General features: G+C 52.3%; 1 protein-coding gene across 1 annotated transcript; it reads left to right on the top strand.

The window, feature by feature from the left end:
- The first annotated feature begins 5,425 nt into the window (after positions 1-5,425).
- KBTBD13 (kelch repeat and BTB domain containing 13) lies at positions 5,426-6,950 on the top strand. The gene has a single exon (XM_032865144.1). It carries the CDS (start codon positions 5,426-5,428, stop codon positions 6,815-6,817), a length of 1,392 nt encoding a protein of 463 aa, XP_032721035.1. The 3' UTR covers positions 6,818-6,950.
- The last annotated feature ends 12,827 nt before the right edge of the window (positions 6,951-19,777 follow it).

Raw genomic sequence — 19,777 nt, 5'->3', positions numbered from 1 at the left:
TTTTCTCATGCGAGCTAATGAGTTGCATGTGTTTGAAGCCTAGTGTGCAAATGGGGCATTTGATTCTAAAACCTGGTATTCTTTCTTGCGTATAATGATTCTAGGGTTGCTGGACAAGCCTGGGAGGGGTCACCTGTCATTTTTGGGGGGACCCAGGGTAAATCTGGTCATGATGGACTCAGAGCAAAGGGAAATCCAGACACTTAGGATCTAGTGCCAGCTCTTCACGAGGTGACCCTGGGCAAGTCACCTCACTTCTTTGAGCATTGGTGTCCCCATCTATAGTACTAAAGGAAGGGGAAAATAAATCCAAAATTCCATGATGTGATTCAGGCCTAACAGACAACACCAGGTCTGAGTACTTTCTAGAAGCCAGTGGAGCCTCTCTTTTGAAATATACTTCATGGCTAGAGTGGGGGTGGGTAGGACATGGGAGTCTCAGAGACCTCTTACTGCAGCCCTTCTCCCTCCAACGCCCCCCTCTCCAACTCTCCCTCCTTGCCCCAGTTAATCTACCCACCCACATGAAAAAGAAACCATGGAAAGCCAGATCAACAGGCAGAGTCTGGGGTCAGAGCCTCGTGGTACTAACTTCTCAACAGGAAGGAAAATTATTTTCCCCGCATAGGACTTGAATACTGACTCAGCCTAATTGTATTTGTAGGAGATAATGCTAAGCCAGCTGTGTTATTAAGACTGTAAAGTGTTGGGAAAAATCTGTTTGAATTACACCCTCAGGCCAGAATCACTCACAGAGCTAATCGCCAAGGATTTTCCTTTGAGTTGTAAATGGGAAAAAAGTGGCAGTCAAGTTCCAGCCACCTTTCTGGGCTGGCCCCAGTCTTGTTAGGACAGACTGGTTCTGAATGGGGTTTATTGGGAGAGAACCAATCACATCAGAGAACTCCTGGAGAGAGGGTAAGCTGTGGAGCTCTGTAGGCCCAACTGGGTATAAACTTGGGCTCTGTTAAAGCCCTGTTTGTGTGAGGCTAAGACCAGCCAGTAGATGGGCACTGCAAAGAGGTAGGTTCGAGCTTCATGTGAACCATCTGAGCTGTCCCTAGTTACAAGGGATTGTTTGTTAGAGGAAGTGAACCTTCCAACATTGAAGGCAACCAAGGAGGTGACCACTTCAAAGAGGTGTTGTAAGGAGACTCCATCATAACTTGCAGGATAGGAAGAGATGACCCTTAAATCTCATCTAGGTCAGAGATTTAAACTAGCTGCCAGCTGGTTACTCAGGCCCTTGGCCTTGACTGCTAAGTGCCCAAGGTCTTACCCTCTTATGACGCTTGGGAGGAAAACTGCCAGTCTCACAACTGCAACCAGTCCCTTTCCCCAACCTCTGTCTCCTCCTCTGGGCTGCTTATCCACCTGGAAGCGCCCACTGTGGACTGGAAAGACCTTTGGAATCAGCCACTTACTGTCAGACCATGGAATAAGTTACTTTGCTCTTCTGGGGCTCAGTTCCTCATCTTTAAAATAGGGGTAATATTAAGGGTTAGAAGAGATGATATGAAAGCGTCCCACCCAGAGTTTGGCCCATGGCCCAAAAAAGCAAAATGATAGTTTCCTCCACTCCCCCGGACATGAATAGCACATACTTCTCACCCACCAAGAAGCCACAATTGTTTAGCAACCAGTAGTTTGGACACTGAAAGTCAAGAGAGATTATTCTGCAAGAGCAAGTAGCCCAACCCTCCTTATCCCCTACCCCCAATCATCAAGGCTCTTATGAGGAGCCCTGAGGCATTCAAAATGAAGACGATGTGGCACCTGGCCCAGCAGTGAACTTGCAACAGGTGTTCAATAGGTGTCTCTGAAGTGAATGAGTGGGGCGTGTACAGGTCTGATTGGTGGGGCCTGTGATGATTTCCAGACGCCAGGTGGTCCTACCCTTGCCACCCACCCCCCAGGAGCCACTTCCACATAAAGCTAAGCTTTTGGGAGCCCTGTGTGATGTTGTCACTGTATTCCATTGTGTCGCTGTATTCCATTGTGGAGACACAATATGACAAGCCCTTCTGTGGCTGTTCAGTGATAAATTCAGGTGTCAGCACTAAACAGAACCTTAGATGTCAGATCCAAGCTCCACTTTATAGATGAAGAACTGAGGCCTGGAGAGGTTGGATGGCTTTTGCACATCAGTGGTAGTACCAGCATTAGAGCCAGGCAGGAATCCTGACTCCTGGTCCAGTGTTCTTCCTCAAACCCAGGCAAGCTCCTCACTACGCTGTGTGCAGAAACACTGCCATAGGTGGCAAGGCCAGGAGTCCACCATGAGGCTCGGGGCATCTAGGGGCTGTGTCTCCTTTATCAGACTACAGGCTCTTTTGGGACAGGGGTTGTGTCTCCTCTATCACACTGGAGACTCCCACTTAGGTTAGGGTCCAGGAGTCCACTTGACAGACCCCTCACTGTGTGCCAATCACTGTGGATAGAGAGATGAACAAAGCTGGGTATGTGCTCTAGAAAGGCTCAGAGTCTGACACAGACACAGTCTCCCTTTCCTTGCTCCCACCCTGAACATTGCTCAGTATGGGGGGTGCAAAGTGGTGAGAGGGAGGTTGGCGTGAGATTGGGCAGAGCCTGGGAACTCCGTGGGCTGCCCATAGCCAGGATAGTTCCTCATCCTCTCCAAGTCCCAGAGGGATGCTCACTGTCTGGGTAGAGGAAACTCACACCAGCTGCAGACAACACCCCACTGGGGCTTGGAAGCAGGGCCAAAGCGCTGGTCCTCTGCCCAGCCTTGGAACCATAAACCCCCACCTTCGCTGACCCCCTCCCCAGTGCTTGGCTACTGAGGGTCAGTGCTAGGTGTGTGCACAATGTCCCAACCCACTGAACCCACTTGTGAAAAACTGGCACTGGGAGACAGCTTCAGCCAGGAAGAGTTGCTCTCCTTCCACTCCTCTGAGGAGAGGGCCAGGCACTGGTTCTATTTGTTGTGTTTTCCAGGTACCAGGTGCCTGAAGCAGCCCATTTGGGAGAAAACTCTCTCCCCAGGGATCAGCCCCTCCCCAACCCTGTTCCTTAGCTTGGGCCTGGCAGGAGGCACTTGTTTCCCTGCCCTAAGAAAAGGCTAGTACTGGGCTGGGGACTGGGAAGCAGACAGGGTTCAATCCAGTCCCACATCTTCATTCATAACAAGAAAAAGCCCATGCCATCTGTGGGCCTCTCTTTTCCTCATCTGTGAAATGGGAACAGTCAGACACCTTCTCCCTATGCCCCTGGGCCCACCAGCAAGGACAGAATCAGGACTGGGCACTGCAGAGTCCACTTTCCTCCAAGAGAGGGACTGTCATGCTTTTGGCCAGTGTTTGGCCTCAGGGAAGAAGAGAGGCTGGCAGAGGGCCTGGGATAGTATTTGTGAGGACTCCTGCCCACCCCCTCTATCTCCTCCTACTCTTCCTGTCTAGTCCCTGGGGCAGAGTGTCCTGGATATTTCTGGCTGCCTCCTCCAGGCGTTGGCTTCCCAGGCTCACAGAAGTGGTCCCCATATCCCAGCCCTGCTTTGATGGAGTGAACTGGGTGGGAGTTCCTGTCAGAAGAGGCAAATTTGTGTCAGGTCTGCAGATTCATACGTGAGGATCCGTGCATGTGTGTTTGTGCCCTAGTGGTGAGAAAAGTTCCCCTGCTGCTTCCCAACTCTGGCTCTGTCATTGTAAGCCACTCCATCCTCCTCAAGAAAGTCTGTAGTTGAACATGATGTCCTGAATGGCAGATACCATCCTACACAGGTCTGGGCCTCAGTTTCCCCCCCTGTAGAATAAGGTGACAGGTAAAAATAATCACTAAGCTCTGTTCCACCTGACATTTTGGAACCCAAAGTCTTAGTTGGTCACTCAGGAAAGTTCTCTATAATAGGGAAAATACCGTGGGGTGAGGAGCAGGAGGCCTGGGGCTGTCTGTCCCAAGCTATGTGACTCTGGGCAATTCCTTTTTTGGTCCTCTACTGTAAATGAAGGGGTAAAACCATATGAACCTGAAGTTCCTTCCAGTTGTGACCTCCTGGCAAGAGGTAAATAGCCAGCATTTGTAGCACAGACAGGATGCAGAGTACAGTGGTTAGGGCCACATGCTCTACAGTGAGACGGCTACAAGCCAGTCTTGGCTCTGCCACTCTCTGGCCATGTGACCTTGGGCATGTGACTAAACTCCTGGTGCCTTCCTTAGTCTTTTCATCCATGGAAACTCATAGTGTTTCTGTAAGCAATACATGGGTAACCATCTAGTAAATGAGGAAAAAATGACAGTATCTACTCATAGGCTTATTCCAAGGACCATAGAAGTAGAAGTGCTTACAAAAGTGCCTGACACAATGCAAGTTCAGTGTTAACTATTATTATTTCAAGAAACCCTTCCCCTTCCCATCTATAGACATGCCCCACTGACCCTTACCCAAGGTCCAGAGCTACACAGCAATGGATGGATGAGTGGGGAGTAGACATCAGCTTCTCATTCCCAAACGAAGTCAAGGAGTACTTTCACATGGAGAGAGTTATTGGACGTTGACGGGCTATGCTCCCAAGAAATCAAGGCTGAAAAGGAGATTAAACTAGCTCAGAGTCAAGGGCAGAGGTTCAAGCCAAATTAGAACCTGTCCCATAGGGCGCCTGGGTGGCTCAACTGGTTAAAGGCAGACTCTTGATTTTGGCTCCTGCAGGTCCTGATTTCAGGGTCATGAGATTAAGTCCCCCACTGGGCTCCGACCTCGGCGCCAGTCGGCATGAGTTGCCATTCCCCTATGCTCACGTACACTCTTTCTCTCTTAAATAAATAAACAAACAAACAAACAAACAAACAAAATCTTTAGAAACTGCTCCAGACCCAGCCTGGTCCACTCTATCTTGCTCTACCTCTCCCTCTCCCGCCCAGGGCCCAAGTATCTCCCCTCCACCACCTCCACGAACCAGTGGGGTGGGCCAGGTATGAATCCTGTCCTTGCTTCTTCGCAGTTGAATGACCTTAGGCAAGTCATGTAATTTCTCTGAACCTCATTTCAAACACTTTGATGGATATTGCCTCAATACCATGAAAGGGGTGTTATTGTTGGTCACATTCTGAGGAGACAAGGTCAGAGTTAGGATTCTTGCACAAGCACACACAGCCGCTTTAGTGTAGGTTAAATGGGGAAATCTTTGCAAGTGGCCCTCACAGTGCCCCGCATGCAATCGGTATTCAATACGCGGTCACTACTGTTCCTATTTCCCGTACGGAAGTGAGTGACCCTGCACGTCTCCCGATGCCCGCGGGCCCACTGCCATCCAGCTTGCCGGCCACGGCATCACATGAGCCGTACTATCTTTAGCCAGGGAGATATTTATATCCCCTGGGAAGTTTCTTCCACTCCGGGGGGAGCCCCAGAGTCTGTGGCCGCTAAATCCAAGCCCCCCGGCGGCGGCCCTCGCCCGTCCGGCTCGCCATGCCACGGGCCCCAGAGGCCCCCACGGTGCAGGTGCAGGTGCGGGTGCGGGTGGACGACCAGCTCTTCCAGGCCGAGCGGGCCCTGCTGGTGGAGCACTGCGGCTTCTTCCGCGGTCTCTTCCGCTCCGGCATGCTGGAGACGCGCGCGGCCGAGGTGCGCCTGGGCGCGCTGAGCGCCGCCGGCTTCCACACCACGCTGCAGGTGCTGCGCGGCGAGCGGCCGGCGCTGGTGGCCGACGAGGAGCTGCTGCAGGCCGTGGAGTGCGCCGCCTTTCTGCAGGCGCCGGCGCTGGCGCGCTTCCTCGAGTACAGCCTCACGTCGGACAACTGCGCGCTGCTGTGCGACGCGGCCGCAGTCTTCGGCCTGCAGGACGTGTTCCACAGCGCCGCGCTCTTCATCCGCGATGGCGGGCGCGAGCTGGCGGCCGAGCTGGCGTTGCCCGAGGCCCGCGCCTACGTGGCGGCGCTGCGTCCCAGCAGCTACGTGGCCGTGAGCACGCACACGCCGGCGCCGGGCTTCCTGGAGGACGCGTCCCGCACGGTGTGCTACCTGGACGAGGAGGAGGACGCGTGGCGCACGCTGGCCGCGCTGCCCCTGGAGGCCAGCACACTGCTGGCGGGCGTAGCCACGCTGGGCAACAAGCTGTACATCGTGGGCGGCGTGCGGGGTGCCAGCAAGGAGGTGGTGGAGCTGGGCTTCTGCTATGACCCCGAGGGAGGCACGTGGCGCGAGTTTCCCAGCCCGCACCAGCCGCGCTATGACATGGCGCTGGCCGGCTTCGACGGCCGTCTCTATGCCATCGGTGGCGAGTTCCAGAGGACGCCCATGAGCTCTGTGGAGAGCTATGACCCAGCCGTGGGCTGCTGGAGCTTCGTGGCCGACCTGCCCCAGCCAGCTGCGGGAGTGCCCTGCGCCCAGGCGCGTGGCCGCCTCTTCGTGTGTCTGTGGCGGCCAGCCGACACCACAGCTGTGGTGGAGTACGCTGTGAAGGCAGACACGTGGCTGCCAGTGGCCGAGCTGCGGCGTCCGCAGAGCTACGGTCACTGCATGGTGGCCCACCGCGACAGCCTCTACGTGGTGCGCAACGGACCTAAAGACGACTTCCTCCACTGCGCCATCGACTGCCTCAACTTGGCTACGGGCCAGTGGACCGCACTGCCTGGCCAGTTTGTCAACAGCAAGGGAGCGCTCTTCACTGCAGTGGTGCGCGGCGACACAGTCTATACGGTCAATCGCATGTTTACATTGCTCTATGCCATCGAGGGTGGCACCTGGAGGCTGCTCAGGGAGAAGGCCGGCTTCCCACGGCCGGGGTCCTTGCAGACCTTCCTCCTTAGGCTTCCTCCTGGCACTCCGGGGCCTGTGGCCCCAACAACACCAGAACTGTGATCCTGAGTTGGCCTTTAGGAGGGGATATCCCGAGTCTTCGCTGAGCCATGGCTGAGTCTATAAGGCTGGCCTTTGAAGATCCTTGGAACTTCTGTCTCCCTGGTTGAGACATGCAGGTCTTGGGCCTTGTGATGATATGAACATGCCCAAGAAATTCAGAGAGTAAATTCAGAGAGCCTTCAAATTACTTGGGCTCTGCTGAGAGAGGTGGTGGGTCACAATGCCAGTGGATTGGGTTGGGGGGTAGGATTTCAATAATCCAGGCTTGTGTCTGAATGGGCCAATAATTGAGCATTACTAGGAGTGAGTTAAGTGATGTTAATCAAACTGCCAGTCAGTTGGCAAGAATCAGGCACCTACTGTGTGTCTTGTACAGTGCTAGGCCTAAGGTCACTGTAGTTGCTAGAGGGATCTCCAAAGCCTAGAGTCTAGCTCAAGACCAAGGTTTGCACACACTTGTATTGATCCACTGAGGGCTAAAGTCAGTATGCAAACAAAAACAAAACAAAACCAAAACCTCACAGTGGAATAAAATAGTATTGAAGAAATCAGGACAAAGGGAAAATAGGGAAAGGAAAAATATTTAACTCCAGGAAGGAGTTAGGGTAAGAGAGGTAGGGTAATTAGCTGCTGCAGGGGGGAGGTTCAGATAGTGGAAATAGGGCTCAGAAGAGGAGATGAAGGAAAGCTGGAACAGATGGGAGGAGGCTCTGTGAGCACAGCCTTTAAGGCAGAACATCTGTGGATGGAGGCATTTGGGGAGGAGGCGAGGCTGGCATGGCTTGTAGAGACAATAACTGAGCTGAATCTGGGGTGACACCTATGAGAGAGAATGGGCTCCGCACACCCCCTCACAGGATGCGGACTGGCGGGGAGAAGTCAGTTGCAAGCCCTTGCCCACTCCCTTTTTTGCCGTCACCCTGTGGGCAGTGGATTATTAACTTCCGTGACTTTAGGTCACTCAAGGCAAGAGCCCAGTCCTGGCCAGGTCTAACGGCATCCTCCTCCTCATTCTGCAGGTTAATTGTCTCCTTCAAGTCTCTGCTCCCGCCATTCTCTGGGCCTGGAATGCCTTTCCTCTCCCCCCGCCCCCGCCACCCCTCTGTTGGCCCTGTACCTACCTCCTCTGTGCAGGGTTGGCTGTTCCCAATCTTGACCATCTGCATTGCTCATTGGACCTCTGAATGACTTCCTTCCGTATATGTGTGAAACCGTGCACGTGTGCAGATAATAAGGGCAGAGATCCCGTTGTCCTATCAACTGACCTGAAGACTTCCCCACCTACAGAATCAAATGATGAGGTCCTGAAAGAACCCAGGCCATAGAGGCTGTCCTACTTAGGGAACTGGTATTAGAGGAAGACTCTTGTCCCTCTTTTAGAATACTCCTGATTTCTGGTCACCTGCCTACCCGAGTCCTCAGCTTCTCCATGCCCTGAGTGCCCTAAATGGTCTCTATCCTCGAAGACCTGAGGCCTGTGGAAAATTCCAGCCTCATCAGAAGTATAGAATGTAACATCAGCACGGAGCCTAGTGTCAGGGCTGCCTGGAGCAGGCTTTGTCCCTGACCTATGTCCCAAGCCCTGCGGAATGCTGCCCTCAGAAACCTGGCATCTGCCAGCCCCGGAGTAGCCTAAATCACAACAATAAATCCTGACTTTGGCATCCTGTGAATAATGTGCAAAGTACTTTCACATCCGTCTTCCTGCTCCAACCCTACCTCAGTCCTGGGAGTTCGGTACCTTCTCTCAATGGCAGACACATGAGATACGTGAGGCCCAGAGGCCAAGCGATGCACCTAAAGCCACTGTCCCCATAGGGAAACATAACAGAGCCCCTCACTTTCTGATTCCATCACAGTATAATTGTTACCACGTGTCAAAGGTTTATTTAAGTTGTTAATAAAGGAACCAGAAGAATGGAAAACTGGTTCAAGAGGAACATTTGAGAGACAGAGATTTGTGTCTTTAGTTGGAAAAGACCTATTGAAATAAATTTGCTAAGATAAGAGGTGAAGCTTGTTAATTTCCAGGACAATAAAACCATAACTTTCGTGGTTCTGTACTGGACTAAAAACCTTTGCACCTCTGCATACACACACCTACCTATTATATATGCAGCTACAAGTGAGCGTGTAGCTTCACAAAGTCGGGACTCTAGTCAATAGTAAATTGTGAAACAGGGATTTAGTTTTTCCTGAGAGAATTCTTAGCTCTTCAACCCTACCCCACAACAACATTGAAAAGATATACAGTCCTTCCGTCTATGTCCAAGTTACGGATAATTTTTCATAACAGTTCAGAGCACGCTCTTCCGTGCTCACTCCTCCTGCCTAGTGCTCAGCCCTGAAATTTGCAATCTCGAGATCCATTGGCTCATCTGTTCTCGCGACCCATAGAGCTTTGTGCATGTCAGCTTTTGTAGCTGGCTGTGTGGACCTGCTCAGACATTGCCTGCTGGCTCCTGGGGCTGTGATATTTCTTGGTCCAGAGCAGCCTTTTCTGAGATGTCTTTTGTGCATAATAATAACACTGTTCAGGGGCGCCTGGGTGGCTCAGTGAGTTAAGCCTCTGCTTTCGGCTCAGGTCATGATCTCAGGGTCCTGGGATTGAGCCCTGAATTGGGCTCTCTGCTCAGTGAGGAGCCTGCTTCCTCCTCTCTCTCTGCCTGCCTCTCTGACTACTTGTGTCTGTCTGTCAAGTAAATAAATAAAATCTTTTAAAAAATAATAATAATAACACTGTTCACAGTGTGCTTTCCCACAGTTGACTTATTTAAGCTTTGTAAGAATTCTAAGTGCTAGGCAGCTTGGCAAAACCCCTACCCTTGAAGATTTAAAAAACCCAAACACCCAAAGGTCACACGATTGGAAGAGACACAACTAGGATGTAGCAGAGCCCCAGCCTTGAACCCAAGGCCACATGCTTATTTTCTGGGACTGCCTCCCTGCTTCACTGATATTTGGAGATGGACAGGGTGTTTCTGCCAGACTCCTTAACACTCCCTTCCCTGTTACCTTTCTTTCTGCACCATCTCTTCTTGTGGCTCACCTATTCCCCTAAACCCAACCCTCCCCCTCTCCCTGTGTTAGGAAAAATAGCTATCCTGAGTTCTCTTGCTTTAGGATCTAGCTGGGATTCTAATGGCTAGCTGCCTGAGGATGCTAATTACTTGTGAAGGCCCTGAGGGGGTTTTGCATTTTCACAGATTTCCCTCCCTCTCATGAAGTGTCAGGGAGGTTTTCATAATACAGCCCATATTCTCTGACCTTAGAGGTCAGACTCTGTTGTTCCTCTCACAGCCCACCACCCTTGGCAAGCATGGTCACCATGTCTGTTTATAGGTGAGAAACCAGCAGAAAGTTGAAATGAGTCACCCAAAGTCATGTAGCCAGTCAAGTGGAAGAGCAAGGACATGGAAACAAAACTTGGGATTCTCAGCCTCTCATATCCTGGCACCTAGACGTGACCACTGAGTGAAGGTATGGTTTGGGAGGCCAAACCACGTACGAGGCAGGTGCTGGGGAGGGGCGGGGGCAAATATAAAGAGACACTTAGGGGTTACTAAACCCAGAAGGCAGGGTTTAAAAATCTCTCCATCCCAGCCCACTGGCCCACTCTGAAAAGTCTATCCTTCCAGAGAGATGTAGACACACACACACACACACACACACACACACACACACACATTACTACAGCAAGGAGCATTTTCCTGAGCCTCCATGGCAGCCTTGTAGCCCAACTCTCTGGGCTCCCTCCAGTCCTCCACACAATTTCTCCTTGCCCCCTATTCTGGAAGCCTTGCACCCCAAGCTTCCCTCTTGTTGGAAACTATTCTGTTGTACTGTTGTTTTTTTTAAAGATTTTATTTATTTATTTGACAGACAGAGATCACAAGTAGGCAGAGAGTCTGGCAGAGAGAGAGATGGGGAAACAGGCTCCCCGGTGAGCAGAGAGCTCGATGTGGGGCTTGATCCCAGGACCCTGGGATCATGACCTGAGCTGAAGGCAGAGGCTTTAACCCACTGAGCCACCCAGGCGCCCCTCTGTTGTGGTTCTATAGCCTGCCTGACAGAGGCAGAAGGAGAAGCCAGAACTTCCCACATTCCACCCAGAGCCTACTTGCCTGCTTGCTTCCTTTCAGTCTGCTCATGTGGCAGCCAGAGCCATCCAATGAAGAGCCAGCCAGACCTCATCGCTTCTCCGTTCAGAGACTTGGGTCGTTCATTGCACTTGAGTGAAAGCCTCAGTCCTTTCGGGATCCCCTGCCCCATTTCCTCCCTCAGTTCATCTCTCACCACTCTCCTCCTGGGCTCATTGCTGTTCTTCAAACACACCATGCACACTACAACCTCAGGACCTTTGCACAGGTACCTGTGCCAGGCACACCTCCCTCACTTAGCCCCCTGGCTGACTGCCAGCCTCCTACAGGCCTTTGCTCAGATGTCACCTTCATTCTGAGGACTTTCCTAACCACCCCCCATCCTTTAAAATCTACCTTCCTCTTCTCTGCATTTCCTACTCCCTTATTTTCCTCTATAACATTTAGCATCAACTATCATGCTATACTTTTACTTCTTTAGTGTCTGTTTCCTCCTACTAAAACTTGAGCTCCATGAAGGAGAGATTTTTGTCTGTTCACCAGGACCCCGAACAGTGACTAGAACATAGTAGGTGCTAACTTTTTTTTTTTTTTTAAGATTTTACTTATTTGACACAGAGAAAGCAAAAGCAGGGTGGAGCAGCAGGCAGAGGGAGCGAGAGAAGCAGGCTTTTCCCTGAGCAGAGAGCCAGAGGAGGTGGGATTCCATCCCAGGACGCTGGGATCATGACCTGAGCCAAAGGTAGACACTTAATCAACTGAGCCACTCAGGCACCCCAGGGCTTAATTATTTAATGAGTGAATGGTGCTCAATGTATGTCAAAAGAAGGAATGAATGAATTGATCTATCAGAGGAAAAACTCATCGGGGCTGTCGGATTTCAGAGGAGTTTGGGCAGGGGGTGGGGCTGGGCAGGTGAATAGGGAAGACTTTCAGGGGGAGGTGATGAGCTGGGGGGTCCGTAGTACTTCCAGGGAAGAGTGGGATCTGAGAACAGCAGCTCACAGGTCACTTCTCCGCCTTCAGTAGAGGGGAGGAGACTGGAGTTGGAAGCAGCTCTAATCACCCCGTGAAGAATCGCTCCTCTTATACGCACAGGGCCCTCTGTTTATTTATCTTTGGGCTCAAGCTGCTGAGCCTTTTTTTCACCCTAATTGCTCTGCTTCACGCTGCTGTCATTTGCCAGGAATAAGGGTGGCATGTTAATTGTGCTGGTAGGAGACACAGATGTCAGCAGAAAGGCCTCCTGTGAGCACCTGATCACAGCATGGAATGCGGGACCCCCAAGGAGGGGTCTCTCCAGGCTCATCCCCACATGATTTGGCCCCAGCTGGAGTGGGAAGCATGAAAAGGAGGAGCCCCCCCTCTCTGGTGACTCACTTCAGCAACTAACAAAAGGTAAAGGAGGCCTTTTGTGGGGCTGCAGAGTCTTGGACCAGGATATAAACATTCTGTGCAACCCCTCCTTTGCGTGGCTGGACGGGGGAGGGAAGTTCTGAGGTAGCGGGGAGAGGGGAGGCAGGTAACTTACCTAGAGACACACAGCAATGCTACACACCACCCTGAGCTAAAGCCCACGCCTCTGGAATCCTCTTTCCAGCACATCATGCTGCATCTCTGTGCTGCCCCTCAGGACACCTGGACGGCGCTTCCCCACAATGAACTGCCCTCCCTGATTCCAGACCTTCAACCTTACTGTTCCCAATAAGTCTCCCCCTCTGGCGTCGCATTGTTTTCAGCACCCTGCTTTCTTTCAGCTGACAGAGACGAAGGAATTGAGCTCTAATGGTTGCATCTGGGTTCGAATCTCTGTCTCTCACACCGTTTGATAAACCTAAGTGCAACCTGATGCCACTGGCCAGGTATACTTCTCTTTCCAGTAACCTGTTTCCATTCTAACAGTGGCCTTCTGGCCTTTCGTAGATGTGGGTAACCCCACAGTCCTGACTGTAGGGGAGCAGGGAGATCGCTCGCTAGTGGGTCGGGGTGGAAGGAAGGGACTGAGGCTCTACAGAGGGCCAGCTCTGTCTGCTAGGCAGCCAGCTCCTCTTGGAGTCCAACCCTGGCTCTGACACTAACTGCTCTGGGACCACAGCTAAGTAGCTTGAGCTTGCTGAAATGAAAGTGTCTCCAGTCCAGACAAGGAGGACAATCCCTGCCACAGAGGATCGTTAGGAGAGCGAAGTGGGAACCTAGGGGCCAGCATGTGGTAAGCCCACCTTCCACGTTCCCTTCTCCACCCCCTCGCTTTCTCAGGACCCCATCTGGGAGGCAGGCAGGGTTGGGAAGAGCTGGGTACTGTCTAGCAGTCTGTGCACTTATCACTCAGTGAGGACGCAGGACTGGTTTTGGCATCAGGGGACCTGGGTTCATCCTCCAGCTCCATCACTTGCCAGCTGAGTCCTCTGGGCAAAGTTGGTTTCTTTATAAAACATTCATCATGGTAAGACTTACTGGATAGAGTTGCTGTGCAGACAGATTATGTGAGGCAGGCCAGTAGCTTTCGCATTAGGGAGGGAGGTTGGAACCTGACTGGAAAGAGCCTTGAATACCAGGCTAACTTGGGCCTTATTCTGTAGGAAGTGTGGATCCACAGGAGGTGGTGAATATGGAAGCCAGATATCCCATTTCTTGAGTGCCAGTACCAAGCCCATCATCCTACCCTGTGCTTCAGGACTCCTGTCTGGCCTTGTAGATCCACTGTCCCTTTCTCATAATCTATAGCTCAGGAGGCTGCCCTTGGGGGTCAGATCCCTGAACTCCCTTGACTCCAGGTCAGATGGGAGACACTAGCAGAAGGTAGGGAGTAGAGAGGAGTGGGATGTCAGCGGGTTTTGTTCCTGGCTCCCTCCCTCAGGGCTGCCCCTGACTGATCTTTTCCCCTCTGCTGACCAAAGTCACAGCTCCTCTTAGATGACCACCTCCCCTCACTCTCCAGGCCTAGGAGCTGTGAGAGTGTCTGTGTCATTGGCCTTGCACTCTCCCTGTAGTAGCCTTTCAGCCTTTGTAAATATCCTTGGTGACCCAGTGTGAATGTGCCATCTGTTTCCTGTTGAGATACGTGCCCTGTCCCCTCTGGCCCTCATCTCTTTGGGCATCTGTCATGGAGTAGTTACATTTGAGCACAGCAAAGGATACTGGAAAAGGTCTGTCTCAGTGTCTTGGCCTGATTACGCAGTGATGGGAACCAGAAGAACATCTTACCAGAAGGGGTGGTGCCTCCAGGTCCGGAAGCTAGGACCTTGCCTCTCAAGCCACTTGAATTTGAGGGGAAAAAACTGACCTTTAGAAACTCTCTGAGGAGTGGCTGGGAACGGAAACAGAAGCAGATGCATGAGCTTCAAGGAGCACAGCTTCGGCCATCCCCTCCCAAGGGAGGGACCAAGCAGGTCCCCAGTGCCAGCCTCTAGGTAGAGTCTGGATCTCTATGACCCTGGCCAGACCTGACCTTTACCAGGTTTAAACAAGGTGTCCTGCAGGATACAGAAGGGGAGCCCTGGAGATCCTCACCCCACACCCATCCCTGCCATCCATTTGCTGGGTGAGATTGTCTTGGTTGTATGACCTCTCTGAGCCCCACTTTGTATCTGTCATTGAAGATGTTAGTCCATCTGGTGTACGTGCTTGTTGTGTGGTGAGGTGAGGGAGTGTGTGTGCCAGGCCCATGGTGAGGAGAACCCGGATGCTCCAGCTTCCAGCTCAGACGTCCTGGATTCTAACTCTAGCACTAGTACCTTCTGACCACATGGCCTTGGGCAGTTGTTACTTTCTCTGAGCCTCAGATGGTGTCTGTTGATGAGGACTGTGGGGAGTTGAGTGAGATAGGACGCAGAAGGAGCTTAGGACCGTGCGAAGCCCCCAGCAAGTGTCAATAAACCAGAAAGCCTTCTGCCCTTAGGCCAGGGCAGCAGATTGTCTGGCCAGTAGTAGTCGGTCTGGCTTCAGGTGGGAAAGGTAATCAATGACTACATGGTGTGGTTGGGATTCCCAAAGAGGGGCTCTGGGCCTTGAGAGCATCTGCCACCATTGTCTCTGGGTTATAACTCCTTGACCTGGCATCATCTTGGGGACATAGGCTGGGAAAGGTGGAGGGGCAGGCATGTGAGACCTCTCAACCACATTCTGAAATGTGTTAGCCTGATGATGCTCGGCCCAGCGCCTCTAACTCTAGGCCCTGCACCCTGGGGAAGTCCACACACTTAGCTTCAGAAACAGTGACCTAGCTTGAACTCAGAAAACAGCCCCGGACTGCGGCTAGGCCAGGGTGGTGGCTTCCTTGACCTGTGCCCACTCCTCTCCTCAGAGCACAGCCTGGTCCACCAGAGAGAGTGCGGTCCCTGCTTCTGGCCTGTGGGATGGTGACCCATGCTTGTCTCTGCTTAGCTCTGCTGCCATCTAAAAGGCACCATGTGCTCCCCAAAAGAGGATACCAGGGGGTCACGAACCAACTTGGACCACTATTCCTTCCTGGGAGACTAGCAGGCCTTGCACAGATTAACACCGGCACCCTCCCAGCAGTTACCAGGCTCCACATGTGGTCTTTCCAGGCTCTGAGAAGCAGGGCACTGAGGAATGGGGACCGGGTGCCTTTGTCCCTTGAAATCACCACACTGACGGTGTTCTCCCAAGACCCAGAGCTTCCCTTAATACTGTCTGGGGATCGGGGCACCTGGGTTGCTCAGTGGGTTAAAGCCTCTGCCTTTGGCTCAGGTCATGATCCCAGAGTTCTGGGATCGAGCCCCACATTGGGCTCTTTGCTCAGCGGGGAGCCTGCTTCCCTCTCTCTCTCTGCCTCTCTCTGCCTACTTGTGATCTCTGTCTGTCAAATAAATAAATAAAATCTTAAAAAAAAAAATACTATCTGGGGAGCACTTCCCCCGGCACTTTGGTGAAGCCAGTATGGAAGTCAGTTACCTTTCAGCAGGGGCCATCCCTCTGTGGGCTTACTTTCATGGGTTTCCCTCCTTTCCTTCCTTCCTCTGTCTTCATTCAACAAATGCTTTAGAGTACATTCTAGCTGGGCCAGCAATCCAGGTCAGAGAGACAAGCCAGGTTCAGGGCCGGTGCCCAGTTCTTCACAGAGGAATAAAGGAGGCAGCCCCTTTGGCAGTTACAGGACCCCAAGGTAAGCCCCCTAATGGAGATAAGCCCCTCCGTGAGAACCGTCCTCCCACTTTACAGTCTTAGACCTTTGATGAGTTTCCCTGAGTGACAGGACACTCTCTGCCCCATGTGGCTGCTGCCTTTAATCAGGTTCTCTCGTTGTATCCATCAGGGTGCTGTGGCCATCAGCAAGGGCAGCCACCCTCGACCAAGTTCAAGAGGACAGGATTCTATCAGGAGGTCTTGGGGCAGCCCCAGGCTCCATGGGAAGGCCAGAGTCCCTGGCTGGGGAGGGACAGGAGCTTAGCTGTGGCAAGGGGCCCTAGCAGAAGAAGCTCCTTATGGCCAGCCCTCTGGAGCTGCAGCCCAAATGGGGATGCTCAGGCTTCCAAGGTCACACTGCAGACTCGGCCTGGCCCTGTGTGGGTGACGTGCCCACCCTCTGGTCAGGGGAGGACAGGGCATCTCGACTGACAACACACTAAAAGGCCCACAGCCAGGGGAGGAAAGTCTTCCAAGGTCACTGGGTGTCACTTAAGAAAAATAGGGGGTGGGGGCGCCTCGGTGGCTCAGTGGGTTAAAGCCTCTACCTTCGGGTCAGGTCATGATCCCAGAGTCCTGGGATCGAGCCCGCATCAGGCTCTCTGCTTAGTGGGGAGCCTGCTTCTTCCTCTCTCTGCCTGTCTCTCTGCCTACTTGTGATTTCCATCTGTCAAATAAATAAATAAATAAAATTTATTTTATAAATTTTATTTTATAAATAGAATGGAATAGGTGCAAGGAAATGGAGAAGGTGGCCATCTAGCACATTGGAGCGACCACTGTGGTCTCAGTTGTACTAAGTTGTGTCCCCTCCTACATACCTCAGCCAGGCTTATGCTCCTGCAGACTGGGGGTCACCCCTCTGCCTGGAGGCTGCCCACACTGCCCCAGCACCAGTCTTCCAGAGGATCCCCATCTGCCTTCTCTTCCTTGTGCTCAGCACAAGGCCTGCTGAGGCTCATGGGATTGTTTGGCGGCTGAGGGTACTCAGAGTCTGGGATTAAGCCATGGCCTGGGGCTGGTCTGTCCTGGGTCCAGGGCCTCCTGGCTTCCATCCTTCTGCCTTCACCCAACACCCAGTTAATGTCTCTGCAAAGGCTTAAAACATCCCTTTAATGACAATAAATAAATAAATAAATAAATAAATAAATAAATAATAAAATCATAGGTTAAAAATCTTGAGCAGTAAAACAGTGGATGACGCCATGTGGGCAACTTCCCAGAGGACACAGAACACACACATCTCCTGAGCGGGTGGCCTTATAAGGACAGGTTCAGGAAGAGAATGGGCAGGAGGCAGGGCCTCTCGCCAGGAGAGGAAGAGGCTGGGTGGGGGTGATGCCCCACTGCTGGGTTGGGAGCAGAGACAGCAGGGGTACTGGCTGGGACCCAGTTCCACAGGGGGAGCTGGCAAAGTGCTACCTCCAGAGGCCTCCATTGGCCCAAAGCCTGCCCGCCCTACCTTCACTGCCATTGTCACCAGCACAGGCGCTGGCCTGCTCTCAGCCAGCTGCCATGCTGACTGGCCAGCTCAGCAGAGTGACCCTCCTGCCCCAGGAGAGGCCATTTCTCATTCTTCTTCCCACCTTCCCTGACTCGTGGGTCCACCAGGACTGACACCCAGCTGGTATGTAAGAAAGGTTTGTTGGATGAAATAATTAGTAAGCGAATGGTTTCTTGGTGGTAGCTTGAGCTCATCAGCTGGATGTAGCACCTAGAAATAGGGGCTGTGTCTTCTCAGAGGCTAGCACAGGGCTAAATGGATGGGAGACACTTCTCCATGGATTTGGCGGTGGAGTAGGCCCTTTCTCAAGTTGAATCGAGTGATCAGTTCTTGCCCTACTCAGGATCACCCTTGTCCCCAGCACACAGACATACACACCCCACAAATCCTCCATATGATGCCTCCGGCAGAGGTTTCACTGCCCCTGAGGACAGTGGGTGTGTGCGTGTAAGAGAGAGTTTCTGGAAGGGTCTGGCAACAAAGCCCTGGCCTTTAGGATGGAGAGTGAGGAGAGGCGTGGACCAGGAGGTCCCATGCTGGGCGTGGGGGGGCTCTGGAAACCTCCCCATCCCTCATTAGCTCATTTCCAGAGCTCCCTAAAGCCCCATATGCTCCTTGCAGCCAGAGTCATACAAGTGACCTGAGTTGATGGTCATATGAGGTAAAGAGCTGGGAGAGTCACCCTTTCCGTTTTGCCAGCTTTTACTGGGCCTATAACCCCATCATTCAAGAGCCACTGTTCCCTCTCCCCAAATCTTCTTTTAACAGGCAAAGAACATTCCCTGCAGGGGCCAACAAAGGAATCTCATCAGGTTAAGATGGGAGGACAGGGCAGCTAGAGGTCAGCCTGGGGAAAGGGGCCGGGAGGAAGTGTGGAGGGAAGGGGACTAAGAGTGGAGCGCCCTTCACTTGATCCTTGGAGGCTAACTGTCACCTGAGGGTGCATCCCCTCCCCCGCACTCCCTCCCTGCCCAGAGCTGAAGGGTCAGGGCTGAGAGGCGGCTCTGGCAGCCCCTCAGCTGGCACCGTTCCTGGTGCCACGAGAATGTTGTCAGCTGCAGAAGGCTGAGTCCAGTTGAAGCAAGAGCCCCAGAGGCTCCTACCAGAGGTGGGAGAGGACTGGAGCCAGCTGTCTCAGTTTGAGCCCGGTGAGCCCCCGGCCTTGCCCAAGACCCTGACCTCTGGGGAAGGCTTGCTCTGTGGTCATTCTGTTCCAAAATAGAAATGCTTATACTTAATACTCTTGTATTAAGAGTAATGCAAAACACAACAGAACTTCTTTATGTGACTGCTTGAAATTCCACCATTAGTCACGTATTATTTTGGGTTACGGATTGCCCCTCTGTGGTACGTTGAATAATGGTCCCCTGAAGACATCCATGTCCTAATCCTTGGAATTATGTTACTTTACATGGTAAAAAGGACTTTGCACATGTGCTTAAGTTAAGGATTTTTAGATGGAAGATTATCCTGGATTAGCCAGGTGGGTCTGATGTAATCACAAAAGGTCCTTTTAAGAAGGAGGCTAAGGGTCAGCCAGCTAGAGGGCAACGTGCACATCCACCTGGAATGAGAGCAAAGAACTTGAGATTTCAGCCTGAAAGTTTATGAGACACCACCTCCCTATCCCCCTCCACTCCCACCAGAGTCAGGAGGCCTTCAATCTGTTGGCACTGAGCCTCTGAAGGAACATGGTGGGGACACAGAAGAGAGAGGATATTGGGCAAAGAAGTGACAGCAAGCACCAAGGCAGAACTTGCTTCCTTCTGCATCCCTGGGCCAGGCCGTGATCTGCCCCCTGGTGCCCTGGCTTCATCATCCTCCTGGCTGCCTCTCCGAGGGCCACCTTGTTTAGACCCTGCCTTCAGGTAGCTAAGTGTGTCATTGCTTCTGTTTCAGGGGACCACCAATACAGTCACCTGACCCTTAGTATTAGCTGTAATGATTGTCCTTCTCTCAGGATACTCCCAGAAGCCTCTGCTGTGGCTTCCTTAAACCCTGCTGACCACAGAAGCTGAGTTACAGGGATGGGAGGGTGGGGAGGATGGGGGAAATTCTCCCATGTTTTCAGAGTTTGATTATAAACGCTAGAGATTTGTTAACCTTAACAGCGATGAGGGGGATGAGAGGATGATCAGAGGAAAGGCAGCAGGGTTTATAGGACCGAGGCAGGGTATAAATCTATATAAATAAACACCATACCACAAGCAT

Source organism: Lontra canadensis, unplaced genomic scaffold (assembly GCF_010015895.1).
Source record: "Lontra canadensis isolate GAN:19392208 unplaced genomic scaffold, GSC_riverotter_1.0 scaffold28, whole genome shotgun sequence".
Taxonomy (NCBI): domain Eukaryota; kingdom Metazoa; phylum Chordata; class Mammalia; order Carnivora; family Mustelidae; genus Lontra; species Lontra canadensis.
The sequence above is the reverse complement of the archived record's forward strand: the minus strand, read 5'-3'. Positions and strand labels throughout refer to the sequence as shown.

Bases quoted from the DNA above. Each gene is read 5' to 3' on its own strand.
- KBTBD13 (XM_032865144.1), top strand. From the start codon at position 5,426: ATGCCACGGGCCCCAGAGGCCCCCACGGTGCAGGTGCAGGTGCGGGTG.